We start from the raw sequence: 16,469 nt of genomic DNA, 5'->3' as shown, positions 1-16,469 counted from the left end.
AATTCTAAGGACTTTTTGAAATTTTATGTGTTTTTAAAAGCTCTCCAACATCATATTTGAATTGGTCTTCCAAATGTTTTTACTCAAACCTTTCTAATGTGTCTATAATGTAGATGAACTGTGTTTCTTTACTGTGAGCCTTCAACATAATAATCCCTGGTATATCTTTGAATACGGTTTATGATGACACATAAGGATTGATTCTTATATGTCTTTTAACAAAAATCTCAAAAGAATAAAGTTTAGTATTGTAACATCACGCTACATGTTCATGTGCCTATTAGAAGTCAGATTCACCAGTCGAACTAATGTCTTTAATTGCTGTAAGTCATATCACCATTTATTTATGTAATTTGAAGAAATTCAGGTGTGGATTGCTGATCTTTTATATGAGACTTTGTTTTATTTCATCACATCTTTAAATAAAGATTAAGAGATGTTACCATGCATACTCATGGTTTTAGACTCCTGTGTATTGATAAAGACTGTGTGTTGCCTTCTAAATGTCTTATTTGTTTTGTTGTTGGGTTGCTTTCTTGTTGAAAATATATCAATTGTCTTTTTATTTATATTTCTTGATTAATAAAAGAAATCCCATGTTTGGAAATATATTGTAAGTTTAAATAATTGCAATGCCAGTACAGGAAAGGAAATTACCTTTATAGGTAAGAAGAAGATGTCATAACACATTTGATTTCTTATTTAAAAGTAGAGGAAGAACTTTTTTATGAGATTGTTGAACAAAAGTATTTTAAGGAATGACAGTTAGTAGTAGTTGACGAAACTTCAAACAATTTTTAGATTTTTATAATCAAGTGGTTTTAAAATTGAGAATGGAAATGGGGAAAGTGTCAAAGAGACAACAACCCGACCATAAAAAAACCCAACAGTTCTTCAATGTTGCGAAAAATTCCCGCACCCAGAGGCGTCCTTCAGTAATGGCCCCTAAACAAATATATACTATTTCAGTGATAATGAACGCCATACTAATTTCCAAATTGTACGCAAGAAACTAAAATTAAAATAATACAAGACTAACAAAGGCCAGAGGCTCCTGACTTGGGACAGGCGCAAAAATGCATTAAACTTTATGACTATTTCTAGACTACTGAAAATATAAAAAATATTGTAATAGTAAAGAGAGTCCTCAATTTCTTTCTGTAATCAGACTACGGTACTATGGACTTCCGTTTTTATTATCTAGTATTATTGGATATGGAAATTACGATATTTAATAGCTTTTTATCCATATTGTTTTCTTACACATCTCCAATCATGCCGTACACCAAATACCAATTTTCGTTACAGAAAATCATGTTACGCAGGAGCTTGTAATAGATTAATACACGAGTGTCAGGTAATTAAAAACATGATTAAAATATTGCATACACATTGTTCAGCTAATTACGAACCCAGAGTTGCAATTACATTAGCTTGCAACCTGTATATACTGTTGAATTAATTTCCCCTCTGACCAAACTCTCAAGTTATTCAATTACTAACTGTAACTGTGTTCAAAGAGCAGGGGAAAATGAGGAAGGTGCTATTTGGGTAAAATTGTAACTTTGGTGTCAGTCTTCATTAGTAGTTCAGCTATATTCGTGAAATACGATACTTATTGTGTATAAAAGGACTTATAAAGAAGTTTCTCACTTAAAGACTGTAAGTAAATTATGTTATTTACTAATGTATTTATAAAATGTTTAGGGGGGAACTATAATATAAGAGAGAAGAAAAAGGCAATATTTAAATTTTGAAAAGAATGTTTCTTCTGTTAGTTTTTAATGTAAGGAATATTCTCTACAGATTTATGTTATACTTTGGCTGTAAATAAACTATTCTGCTTTGGGACATATTTTTTATACCAAATTAGAATGGTTTTCCTCTATGCCATGTAATATAGTCATAGAAATATTAATATTTCACAATGGCAGCTTTAAAATTTTAATGACGAATGTAAGCTGATGTCTGGTGGTCTCTACAAGTGTCTATGACAGGTCTCTAGGCTCTCACTTAGAACACATATATCAATTAAAATCTTACAAATTAACCAACAACTGCATTCTAAATGTGTAAAAAAAACTATCTAAGCTATTTATAAAATTCTCCTGATCATTAAACATGGATCATTAACTAGGGAAAAAAAGATCCATGTATAATTCTTACATATCACATATCAAATGGAAATGTTCTTTTCATGTTCCATGGCAGACATATACTGACTTGTTTAACTGATAGCGTTTAAGATTGCAATGCAATCACCATTAAAATGTTTAGATTTTTTGCTGTCATTATGTTACAGCTTAATGTATTTACCGAAAGCATAATGGAATTTTGATTTGTTATAATTGAAGGAGGGGTATATAGTGTATTGTAACTTCCAGGAAATATAAATGCCATAATTGAAGGAGGGTTGCAATAATGTAGTTAAATACTTTAGCATCCAGAAAATATTAAATACAATTATCAAAAAATCTACTTTCTGACACAAATTTATTTTGAAATTTAATGTATTTTTGAACTTTTGTTGCATAGTGCAGATTGAATTTGAAAATAAAATGTTAGAAGTAAGAGGGAACTTTAGAAATTATGATTATTATCATTACTGAAAAGTAGCTTTTACTTGACCCTAGCCACTCCTAAGAGTGTATTTCCACTGGTTCAACAATGTATTACTATTTGCTCTTTCAGTTTTTGCCTTGAGATATAATTGTCTTTTTTCATATTATCTATTTAAAATGGCCGTATATCACTGTGGCTACAATCTGAGGTTTGTTTCAGCAAAACAGGAGTAGGGTTTTAGATTTCCTGTATCATAATGTTTTCTCTATAAATGAACAAAAATCATTTGAAATTAACCATATGCATTTATTTTCACATTGTCATTAATGCATTGATTATAGATAAAGAAAACAACCTAGCTTCTTCATTTTTACAGTGGTTAAAAAGTGCTTGCATTTTCTATATTTGTTACCAAACTATTCATGACATTTTGAATGGAGCAATTAAGGAGAGGATCCCATAGGGAAATTATATGATATTAGAAGCTGATTCTGTGGTGATACAAAGACAATGCCTTATTAGATACACATCACTAAAAAGCTTTCTCTACTCACAGTAATAGACACTCAGGCTAAATACACTATAAATATGTCACCTGGGACAACACAACGTCCAATGTGTTTTACAAACTTTTCATCCTTGTCATACATCTTACATTGTAACCTTTGTCCTTTAATAATGGAACTACAAACTCCTACTGGTCTTAGTTTGGTCAATTCAACGGTCATCAGCTGTAGTTAATCCTGTATTTATCTTTATATAGCTCTGCAATAGATGGTTAGAAAGTTATTCATTGATATGTAATCTTTTCAGGGATCTAGTCTTTGGGCATTTTAAGTTTTTAAATCAAGAAAATAGAGTTTTCCTTTTTGTATCCTGTTTCCACCGAACAAACAAGTGTAGGCTGCACCTTTTATTTAACCTTGTCTAGAGTAAATATAGCTTAATTGAGATGACTTAATTAGCAGGTTAGCAAAATGATGGAATTACTTGAAAATGTTGGATAACTAAAAACCAGACAATTTCTTAGACACTTATTTTTACTTATGATATTCCAGAGTTGCATCCCTTGACTTTGACAGAAATAATAAAACTTTAAGTTTTCTAGTCAAAAGCCCTAGAATATATACTATAGTGAATCAGTAAACATTGAAATTAAAACTAGTAAACATTGAATACACTGAAGTTAGTAAAAGTACATATACAACATTAGTTAACACTAAAGTCATTGTTTTTACATCACCATATAACACTGAAGTCACTACTTGTACAACATCAAATAACAATGAAGTCACTACATTTTCAAAATGTGTAAACACTGAAGTCACTACTTGTACAACTTCAGTAACACTGAAGTCATTACTTGTACAACACCATATAAAACTGAAGTTACTACTTGAACATCACCACTTAACACTGAAGTCATTATTTGTACATCATCAGTTAACAATGAAGAAAAATTAAGAATGGAGAATGTGTCAAAGAGACAACAACCCGATCAAAAAGCAAACAACAGCTGAAAGCCACTAAAGTGTCTCCAATACAATCACTACATGTACAACTTCAGTTAACATCAAAGGCACTTTTTGTACAAAATCAGTTAACATCAGTTCTGAAGTCACTACATGTACATCATTGTTAACACTGAGGTAACTGCTTGTACAACATTAGTAACAGAGGTCACTGCTTGTACAACATTAGTAAACACTGAAGTCACTACTTGTACAACATTGTTTCCACTGAAGTCACTACTTGTACAGTATTAGTAACACTGAATTCACTATTTGTACAACATCAGAACCATTGGAGTCACTACTTCTACAACATCAGTAACACTGAATTCACTCTTTGTACAACATCAGAACCATTGAAGTCACTACTTGTACAACATAAGAAAACACTGAAGTCACTACTTGTACAACATTAGTACCACTGGAGTCACTACTTGTACAATATATGTAACACTGAATTCACTACTTGTACAACATCAGAACCATTGGAGTCACTTGTTCTACAACATCAGTAACACTGAATTCACTACTTGTACAACATCAGAACCATTGAATTCACTACTTGTACAACATCAGTAACACTGAATTCACTACTTGTACAACATCAGAACCATTGAAGTCACTACTTGTACAACATAAGTAAACACTGAAGTCACTACTTGTACAACATTAGTAAATACTGAAGTCACTTCTTGTACAATATTAGTAAATACTGAAGTCACTTCTTGTACAATATTAGTAAATACTGAAGTCACTACTCTTACAACATCAGTAACACTGAATTCACTACTTGTACAACATCAGTACCATTGAAGTCACTACTTGTACAACATTAGAAGCACTGAAGTCACTACTTGTACAACATTAGAAGCACTGAAGTCACTTCTTGTACAACTTCAGTTACACTAAAGTCACTACTTGTATCACATCAAACAACACTGATATCACTACTTTTACAAAATCAGTTAACACTGAAGTCACTACTTGTACATCATCATAACACTGAAGTCACTACTTGTACATCATCATATAACAATGTAGTCACTACTTGTATAACACCAGTTAACACTGAAGTCACTACTTTTACAACATCAAATATCAATGAAGTCACTACTTGTATAATACCAAATAACAATGAAGTCACTACTTGTACATCACCATATAACAATGTAGTCACTACTTGTACATCACCATATAACAATGTAGTCACTACTTGTATAACACCAGTTAACACTGAAGTCACTACTTGTACACCATTAGTAATAGTGAAGTCACTTATTGTACAACATCAGAAACACTGAAGTCACTACTTGTACAACATCAGTAACACTGAAGTCACTTCTTGTACAACTTCAGTAACACTAAAGTCACTTCTTGTACAATTTCAGTTAACAGTGAAGTCACTACTTTTACAAAATCCGTTAAAACTGAAGTCATTACTTGTACAACACAGCATAATACTAAAGTCACTACTTGAACATCACCATATAACACTGAAGTCATTATTTGTACAACATCAGTAACACTGAAGACAAATTAAGAATGGAAATGCGGGATGTATCAAAGGGACAACAACCCAAACAAAGAGCAAACAACATCAGTTAACAACGTAGTTCTGAAGTCACTTCATATACATCATTGTTAACACTGAGGTCACTACTTGTACAAAATTACAAAACACTGAGGTCACTACTTGTACAACAATAGTACCACTGAAGTCACTACTTGTACAATATTAGTAAATACTGAAGTCACTTCTTGAACAAAATTAGTAGACACTGAGGTCACTTCTTCTACAACACCAGTAACACTGAAGTAACTACTTGTTCAACATCAGTTAACGCTGAAGTCACTAAGTGTACAAAATCAGTTAACAGTGAAGTCACAACATGTTTTCAACATCAGTAACACTGAAGTTTCTTTTTTGTGTTGTATATAGTATCTTCAATCCTACCAGTTACAATTTTTTTTTAATGGTGACAAATGTTTTGCAAAGGGAAAAAAGTAGTGACCAAATGAATCAGACTTTATAGTTTAGTAAGTTTACTTTGTAAAAGAGCACAGATCTATTGTAGAAGAAGGACTTCAAATTAAATGGTTGCTCATAAAAATGTTTATAATACCGGGGAACATACATTGATACCAATGCCATTAGGTAAACATTTCTTCATCAGGTTAACATTGACATTTAGAATACAAATCTGTCTTTGGGTGTTGTCACCCTTCCCTTAATATTCTAAAATTGGTAAAGGGAGTTGGTATTATAAAGTTAAAACGGAAGTATTCAGAGTACAGGCAAAAATAGAATAATTTATTCATAGGCTAATAAAAGTCTCTTAAGTTGCAAAATCATGGCTGCTTAATTTTATATTCTTATATAATACTTAGTTTGGTGTAATAGTTGTACATTTATGGACTGTTAAGTCATCAGAAATAATTCCAAAGTACAATGTGTTTCCTTTACAAATGATGAATATCTCTTCAACCGTTTGTGATAATTATTTAAAAATTTGTGTTTTTCATTGTATTATTTTTACCAATCGTAATTGAATGTTAATTACTTTAACTCTTAATGCATTTTCTGGCTTAATTTCACCCAGTTTAGAAGTCTGCTTCCCTTATTACTAATTTCCACTGTATATACTGTATTTACCTTGATGTAAACGCTTGTCTGAAATTGACTTCCTGTAATTTTTGAAAATTAACGGATATCTATTTATGTGAAGAACATTTAGTATATTCTTTTAAGTTAATGATATTTTAATGGCTGGCCCTAGTTATAGACCGATTCTGACAAACTTCATGATGGTCAATGGTATAATTACAAATTACTTCAGTCATCTAATGGTTTATGAAATATTAAACACCACTGCAGTATTTATAAAGCCTTAGGATCTATTGTAAATGTTAAACTAACAATAATCAATCAACTGTGTGATGTTTTTAATCTGTTAAGGCTAGATAAAAATCTAAAATCTCATTCAAACCATTAATTAGTTGTCATGATTTCTATGTAATTGGTCCCTGACTTGGGACATGCACAATCCATGTACACAGTAAAATGGTTATTCCAGCATGATTAATCCCAAATCTCTAAAACCCAGACCACCCCATTAGCCTTCCCAAACCCAGACCACCCCATCAGTCCTCCCAAACGTATCCATGTACTTGATCAATCCCCACATCACTAGATTTATACATGCTATAGTAAGGGGAAAATGTCTTGTTGAATAATGCATGTAAGCTTCAACACTTAATCTGATTTGAGTTCTAAGAAAATCCTGATATTAAATCCCATTACGTACCTCTTAACTAATGTCAGAAAATTTGAATCATATGAAAGTGTTAGCATTTTGTATAAAAACTTAACATCAACCATTAGGAGTCAATGTTAGGTTATGGTAAAGTGCCAAGCAGAATGAGTAAAACCTTTTAACGAAAAATGTTTTTGCACTCGGCTGTCAAAGATTAAATGGTTCTAATAGGCAAGCTTTTTTTCTTTCAAATTAATACAGTTTTTGCATTATGAAACTTTCATATAGACTTTATAAATAGTTGATGGGAAGGGATAAAGTTAATATTCAAATGAGGATCAGCGAGGGTGAGTTCTTTATTTTGTCAGTAAATAGTAAAATCAATAGATATAAAATTGTTCTTAATGAATGGTGTGATGAATTTAATGTTCATTCACAATTTTCAAATGTTTTTTGCTATGTGAAATGAAAATGAGATAAGCATAATATGATAAGTAATGGTTCTATTAGCGCTGTATCAGGGTTGACACTAAGATATAGGCATCAGTCTAACATTTATCCTATGTACTCACTGTAGTAATGGTATAAACCCTTATTTGAATGTAATACTCTGACTGTGAATAAGTTTAAAAGGGGTTCAAATTTTCTTTAAATATTGAAATGTTCAGGACCATTTGAAATTTTAGTAAAGAAACCATTATGGTTGTGTTAATTACTAAAGCATCAGATTAAAGAATGATATAGGTCCTTGATTTTGTAATTTAGAAATGAAAAGTCCTCTGCTTGAAAAGACAGGTCCTGGACCTTGGACCCACACTAATTTGAACTGAGAGTAAAGGAGTAGGTTCAGTAAGACCCCTTTTTGGCCCCAAAATATAGCAGTTTTGGAAAATTGTGAACATGTAATCTTTAAGCTATATTTTGGAAAGTAAAATGCTTCTGCTTAATAAATATGAGCTGTTTTTGACAATACAATGCACAAATACCGCGTTCTAGCATCATTAAGTCATGCTAAATTACTGAAATCAATCTTAAAATTTTTAGCATTTTGGTTAATTTTTAGACAGTTTTCGTCTAAAATTAAAGTGGCCACATTCGTGTTCATTCATAATATTGAAATGTAAGTTGTATTTGATGATAATACAAAACATATAAAAAGGTTGAGGATGAACACAAATGTGGCCACTTTCATTTTTGACAAAAACCATCTGAAAAGTGACGTTTTTGGCATATTTGATAGATTTTTCATATTTAAGCTTGAATCAGAGCATTTTTAATGACTAAATCAATTAAAACCTGTCACATAAACTAATCGATTCAATTGAAATAGACACTTAAGTGTTTAAAAAGTGTCCAAAAGCTTTCGTTAGATGAACCTGAAATTTGAGGCCAAAATCAGCCCTGACCGGACCTACTCCTTTGTAAGGCACCACACTGGCACTTATATATATCCATTGGAAAATAGATAATCCATACATTCAATTATATATATATGGACTAAGCCGACCTAATGGATACAAACAAGTGCATGTGTAAGACGACCATTTGTTATTATTATAAATAATTTTTATATCAAATTTCCCCTTTGTTTTGTTTTCAGTGGTCTGAATATACAGTGTAGTAAACCTGTGTTATCCCAACACACTGGGGGACCAGAAAAAAAATTCAGATTGAAGCAGGGTGTCTGAATACTCAGCAAGAATAGGCATATTATGGAACCATTCAAATATCATTATATATAAAACAGGATGTTGGAATACTCAGGTGTTGGATTAGGCAGGTTACACTGGGATAGTTTTTCATTCTCAATATTGATTTAAGAAATATAATTTCCCTTAGACAAATTCACCTTGTGAAGCCTCCATGGGTTATGCAACTTCTTAAACACTCAGCATATCCATTAGTTTGAAAATCTGTTAAACATTTATTAGTATTGAAAGTCATTAAAGCCATTAGCTCAAAAAATAAGCTTATGTCATGTAAACCAGTAGGGAGTCAATTTAGTCTATTAAATACCTATGATTGGAAGGCTCTTTATTGTTTTAACAGTTTGTAGACATGTCAGAATTACCACTGAAGTGCAATAATTTGCAGAATTTGTTATCAACCATCTCTTATACTAATTGGCAGTGTAATTGTAATGCAATTGAAATGTAAATTTTCAGCCGTTAGAGCAGCCACCTGCAGTTGAAGTTAAAATAAAGTAATGTGTTGAATTGGACAAAGGACACTTCAAAGTTGAGGTCTTTTAAAAACTGAACAATAATGTTCAGTTTTTTTCCCCATTTTGCACACCTAAATAATCAAATTTTTGCTGTACTCCATGTAAAGCAAAATCCTACCAAACTGAGTTATCTTCCTTTTAACATACCTGAATACACATCTACACAGTTCTATTTTCAATCAAATTTGATACCTAGTTGTCTAGGTAAATCCTACAGTGTTTGTAGACTCTGTTCACATGAAACAAATTTCCTTTCGATCTTAAAAAGACTTTCAATTTTACTAAATTAGTGTTCAACTTATGGTGCTATATTGTAGTCTAAAGCAGATGCATAGGTAAACATTGCATGATCAACTAAGAACTGTTGTACCCTATAAATGCACCTTTAGACAAAGATAGGAATTAACATATAAAGCATGTTCATTTGATTTGGTATATATGATGATGTTAATTAACTAGTCTAAATATGAAAATAAGGAGATTAAATTGTGTTTATATAATTGCCAATGAGACAACTATCTTTGTAAGCAGAATCTAAATGAGGTAAATTTTAAGCAACTATATGGCCTTTTACAATGAGCAAAACCCATGCCTAATATGAGCTGTAAAAGGTCAGTGGCATGACAAAGCCTGGAAATAAAAATTCAATAGAGAAAACAAACTGCCTGATTTATGCTTAAAAACAATAAGGCAGATGGCATTACTCACTGAATAACAGGCTTCTGACTTGGAAGAGGCACATACAGAATTGATACTCCTCCCCATCTGAGACAGTTGCATTACAGCAATAAATTATAAAAATCAAATGAAAATGACTTTTACTCACCAAAATTGTACTTTTAAGAAAAAGAAAAAAAATTCTTATGATTTCATCAATGGTATATGTAAGTTAGATAGTGGGAAAGCTTTGTCTAACTAGGTGCCACAATTAAATAACCAAAACTTATAGATTATAAACTGGACAATTTATAGCCTTTAAATGGACTTCTGTATAATGTTTATAACTAATTCATTCCTTTTGTTAATATTATTAATGAATTTAATTGTATTTACATTTTAATTTTATAGATGGGAATCAAAGTAAACACTTGATTTAAAGTAAGAAAAATAGTTAATAGAAAATTATAGCACACCAGGGTATTTAATGCAACTTAAATTGGTTGGTGTAATACCCTAAATTTAAACAGCACTTAATTATCTACTTTTGTAAGTAGACTTACACCTCAAGGGTTCATACAACCAAGGTAGTTTGTTTTGGTTTACTAATGCTGTCAAATTGAAAGTTTCACTATTAGCTGTAATCTAGCTTTAGTTGAAAGTCCATGTTTAGAAAGTTTAATCCAATTACACACTCTAAAGACTGCTTCTTTCTTTACTCTAACTAATTGAATTATAACAAATATTTTTAGAACAATTTATAATTGTTTAAAACTAACAACAAATTTGTCAGTATGAAAGTTTTATTTCAATCATTGTGAGAATTAGTCATTTCTGAGTCTTAGTGTCGACATATATCACGCCAAGAAGTTTGGGTTTTTTTAGTTGAAATAGCTATTTTACTTTTTCAAATTGGATATTATACAGAGCTGAAATATTTGGATTTATTTGACGGACTTCTATTTGGTATGTTATAATGATTTTCTTTACTTTTTGCTGAAATTTAAACTTTTTTTTTACTTTTTTGTGACTTCTGTGATGCTAAGATTCATAACTTGGTTACAGTGACCTTATTTCTTGATTGCTCTAATAACCTACATTATCACTGAATTAGTTCACATTTTTGTGAAGAGGCCTGGGCTGAAGCACGCCTCAGGTTGTGGGATTTTCTCACTGTGTTGAAGGCTCATTGGTGGCCTTCAGTTGTTTCTGCTCTTTGGTTGGGTTGTTGTCTCTTTGACAGACATTCACCATTTCCATTCTCAATTTTATCTTATTTGAATGCATATTGACTTTAATGACTTATCTTTTAGATTTACTCTAATGTTTCACATTATGCCTGATAGAAAATTTCTTCATCAAACAAAATTATAAAACAATGACGCCTTATTTGCATACATTGATTTAGTTGTTAAGAAAGTTTTCTGTTTTTACAAGACGTTAGTATATAAGATACACATGCCTTCTACCATATCTCGTAGGTTCTGATCCATCATCTATCTTAATTTGTCTTAATTTGGTTACAGTTCTTTCTTTGATGGCCCTCTGGGACTATGTTGTATTTTCTAGCCATTGGGGATTTCCTTCAGAGTTCTTCCGTGTGTATTATAGTAAATAATTTTTTTATTTATTGATGGTCGGTAAATTATAACTGACGATGCATTCCTTTGTGTTTTAGATTGGTTAAGATCATGTTTTATACATATAAAAAATATACTGGAAATTAATTCTGTGTTTTTACAGATGTGAGGGGCCACTGTAAATAAATAAATACAGTAAAAAAGCTTAAATTTACGAATTTTTGAACATGAGCTTTGGTTAGTACCATGTGATTGACAAATCATACCTTTGAAATTTTTTATTTTAAAGTTGAAAAAATAAAACAACACCAAATGGTCTTTTAAAAGTATCTGAACTTTCATTCTGAAGAGGGAAGTTTCTGATTTAAATGATTGTCTCATAAGGAATTCCCCATATATGGCCTCTTAATGGATGAGAAGCATGCTCTAAAGTTAGTATGAAATTTTACTCCTTTGTGAATTTGTTTATTAGATAGTTGTATGCATGTTTGAATACTTTTATTGAATGTTATTGAAGTGGAGCTAATAAAACGAGCATTATTTAATGTTTCTCATCAAATTACTCAAAGACAAGAATACCAGGAGTGTTAAGTAATGGTCTGTATTATATCTCACAGACGGCTTGTCATACAAATTCTCAGCTAGCATGGTTTTGAAATATAATTGTTTATAATTTGAAAAAAAATGTTATGCAACTAAGAAAGCATGGCAGTTGTTGTCAATGCCTGATACAAATATCAATGAATGGAGAGGTGTGCTTAAGTCACATGACAGGGGCGGATCCAGCCATTTTAAAAAGGGGGGGTCCTTACCCGTTCCAACCATATGTCCCATTCAAATGCATTGATCGTCCAAAAAAAGGGGGATTCCAACCCCCAGAACCCCCCCTCTGGATACGTGCCTGCATGATATCTGTATTGTTCATTTAGGACAATTTTCACCCTTTTATAAATATGGGGAAACATGTTTCTTCTCTAAATGGACAGTATTCCTCAACTTGTTTTAATATTTGATTTGATAATCTATTTAAATAAAGTAATTTCTTTGTTTTTTTATAAACTTTTGTTCAACACAGTCATACTTTAAAATAATATTTGGTATTTAAAGATAAAGGAAAACATGAAGATGGAACATATTTCTATAAAGGATACATTTTGTATTTATCATGTCTTTATATAAAAAACTAATAATCCTAGCAAATTAAGATTGGATTCAAACAGACCTACTATGTGCATGGTTCAATGACACCTATTTGGTGTTGACAGGCTAGTGATAAAGTGGTTGGACTTAAGTTCTACTATTATATATGATTCCACTCAGCCACCCATGTCCCTTTGGACACTGTGTATTCTCTCTATATTATTTGGGGAATAAAGGAGCAAGGGAGAGCTCTGTCTGGTACTTTTGATTTTATTGAACTTATTTTAACTTAAAATATTAGACTTTAATTTACAAATTGTGACTTGGATGGAGAGTTGTCTCATTGGCTATCATACCACATCTTCTTATATCAGTTAACTGAAACCTGCAGAGACTTATGCTGTTAACTAGATGTACTTATAATACTGTAAACTGCATGTACTGATAGTTTATGAATTTTATATGAGCAAGCACCTGCTCAAAGATTTGAATCAACTAATTATAAAATGTAATTTAAAAAGCATTACAAGATTAATTTTTATTTCATCAATAAGAATTTGAATTAAAATTGTTTATGCAAAATTATAATAAAAATGATTAAATTTTATGCAATTCCATTCAGTATGGTCAATCATTTGTGAATTAAAAAAGTGAAAATTAATCATTTCTTATTATGGACAACAATGGTCTAGTAATTAATGAGTTTGTTTTGAATAAAAGGATATTTAGTTGAGTAACATTGCTTTTAATCATAGAACAAGGTTGATTACTGTAAAAACATGTATATCAGTTTATACAATAAACCTTCACAGCTTATCTTACGCTCAATCTAGATTAAAAAATGAATTAAGATATGAAAAAATAAAGTGTGGGATATAAAGCCATAAAAATCCATGATTAATTTCAAGATGTTAGCTAGCCTAGTAATTATTTGCAAACAATTATAGTCCTTAACAATGAATGGGGAAAGTTAATAATTATGATGTTATCACAAAGAAATTTACAATTGGCCAGTAACATCACTTTTCTCTCTTACCTAATTATAACGGTATTGAATAAACAACAGTAACAAGGCGTTCGGTATTATTAATGCTCAACGGGACTTGATATGAAGACTGAGAGCCTCATTATAACACATATTAATTCTCTATAATAACGGGAGGGGATTAATTTCCGAGGATCACGTCGGCAGTGTCACACATCATACTTTCAGCAGTAATATTGGATTTTTTGTACAGTTTTTAATATAAAGATATGGGAGAATAGAGCAGTTTATATTTTATTTCCACATTTTTATTTTATAACGCCTTTGGATAAAAGAGCAGTTTGAACATTTGTATTTTGTTAACGGATAATAGAATGATTACCCAGGCCAGTGAAGGTAAGAAATCAAGCTATATTTAAATGTGGACGATCTTTTAATAGTATGATAGAGTAACTCAACCGATAGCTATTACTCTATTATAACCGTCATTTTAATGTTCACACCATTACTCAGGTGGTTACTGCTGATACTAAACTAAAAACTATGAAATAGAGAATTGACACAACAAAAAAACATTATTTTTTTCTCCAATTCAAAGTAAATTGTATTCTGATTTCCATTTTCTGTTTAAGAAATAAGTAAAATCACAAAAATACTGAACTCTGAGGAAAATTCAAAACAGAAAGTCTGTAATCAAATGGCAAAATCAAAAGCTCAAACATAAGAAATTTCTGTTGTTAAAGGCTTTCAGACTAGATGAGGAAAATGTATATAAGTTAGGTTGGTGTATTAATTGTGAATCAAAATATTAATAAAACAGCTTCAAATTAAACATTATGGAAATTAACACAAACTTAAAACATTTGAATATAGGTATTTGACCAAAAGGAACCTGAATTTGATTAGCCAATTAAATTACCTGTAAAGGCCAACTTTCATCGTCTTTGGATGAGGTGTTTCTAAATTCAACAACAGAGCATTTAAGAGGGGTCATTATAAATCTAGTTAGAATAGATTAATTGTTGGTGTTTGAACTCCACTTTTAAACACAAACTTTGGGCTATTTTGTGGCAGCCAGTTTTTGGTTTTGTGGAGGAAGCCAGAGTGCCCAGAGAAATTCGGTTAGAAGCGGATCACTGACGTGCCAAGCTGATAATCGTTACTTTAATAAACAATCAAAGTGTTATTAAACTTACTTCTTTATTAAAAACTCTGTGACTGATAGGTGTGAATTAGAAATTTAAGAAAGTGTTAATTTGAAGATGAGTATTTTACGATATTATTAAAACCTTTATGATTGGATATTAGAATGTCGGTCATGGTATAGATAGATCTACTGATGTAAACTGTAATCAGAATCAGTCAGGGTACATACTCGGATACATCGTTACTTAAGTTAGGGTACAGTATAATCGGATCCATTGTTATACTTAAGGAATTACAGAAAAATGAATGGTAAGCTCACCTTTTTTTTCATGATTGAAATACTGGTGTATCAGACAAAAAAAGCTAGAATTAAGCTCTTAAAAATTTAACATGTATTAAATGTACAGCGGAAAAAAAGATTCTGGGACCTTAGATAAAAAATTTGAAGACCTAAGATGTTTCTGTGTAAGTTGACTTTGTGTCGATCCATAACAGTGTATGTTCAGATCTATGATGAAAACTTAATTATGTTCTTACTAAATGGCTTTATCAAGATATAAAGAAATCATTGCTCTAATTTCATTGGTATCTTTAAATCTTTAGCAAAACATTCTGCTATTTTTTGTCTTAAAATAAAAACACGTCATTGTTCAGGTTACTTCCCTTTGACAACTTGCATAACTACGTGAGATTATATTAGTTCACTTTCCTACATGAACATGTTTGATATATTACTATTCATTGATTTATTTCCACTTTCCCCCTTTTCATGAAGACCTCACCTCAGTCATTTAATACATGCCTTTGTTTTGTTTATTTACGATGATAAAAACATGTCCTTAAAGAGATACCCTTAATGATAGCATGTCCTGAATGACATTATCAAATTGAGACAACAGACCTGGGGATCAGCTGTGTTGAGTAAAAGTTTTGGTAGAATTCTCATTAGAACTACAGCCCACCCTTGCTCTGTATATGATTCCCAATTAGTCGTCTTGTTAACACTTTTGATTAGTTTAATATATACAATTTCTACTTCATTAAATTTTTTTGCAGAATTTGTTTCTTGCCAGAACTTTCTCTAATGATTTCCTCTGCCTTGTCTTTGTTACAGTGGGGGTCTCATTGGAATATTAAAACTTAAGGTTGTGGCTAATACATCTCCAAGGCCTTTGGTACCTTAGTGTAAAAAATAGTCAGAAGATAATGATGTGACTTGCTAATTGAATGTAATGTGTATATAAATATATAAAAATATAAAAGTTTGTTTGTGGTTGATTAGTATTTTACCAATTTATTATCATTTTATGACACTCTTCCTTGTACTTTTTATTCCTGGATTTATCTAAAAACAAAAACTGCTTTGAGGTCACATAGTTGAATTTTTAATAGTTTTATCTGAGTCTGTCT

The 16,469-nt window shown here is 31.1% G+C and overlaps 2 protein-coding genes across 8 annotated transcripts in view; both read left to right on the top strand.

The window, feature by feature from the left end:
• Positions 1 to 16,469, top strand: part of LOC134682962 (LIM domain only protein 3-like) — a 102,986-nt gene that overhangs the window by 76,558 nt on the left and 9,959 nt on the right. The window contains exon 1 of one of the 7 annotated variants that reach the window (XM_063541919.1): positions 13,878 to 14,309. The exons of the other annotated variants lie outside the window; for them this stretch is intronic. Within the exon in view, the coding sequence (XP_063397989.1) occupies positions 14,288 to 14,309 (22 nt within the window). The 5' untranslated portion in view covers positions 13,878 to 14,287. Of the gene's footprint in view, positions 1 to 13,877; positions 14,310 to 16,469 lie in introns of those variants that run through there. 7 annotated transcript variants of the gene reach the window in all.
• LOC134682960 (neuronal acetylcholine receptor subunit alpha-9-I-like) overlaps positions 5,984 to 16,469 on the top strand; it is a 208,052-nt gene continuing 197,566 nt past the window's right edge. Inside the window, exon 1 of the mRNA XM_063541910.1 lies at positions 5,984 to 5,993. The gene's annotated coding sequence lies outside the window, so the exon portion shown is untranslated. The remainder of the gene's footprint in view (positions 5,994 to 16,469) is intronic.

The sequence above is a fragment of the Mytilus trossulus genome, chromosome 9 (genome assembly GCF_036588685.1).
Source record: "Mytilus trossulus isolate FHL-02 chromosome 9, PNRI_Mtr1.1.1.hap1, whole genome shotgun sequence".
In the NCBI taxonomy this organism is placed as follows: domain Eukaryota; kingdom Metazoa; phylum Mollusca; class Bivalvia; order Mytilida; family Mytilidae; genus Mytilus; species Mytilus trossulus.
Note: the sequence above shows the minus strand (reverse complement) of the source record. Positions and strands in the feature narration are given on the sequence as shown.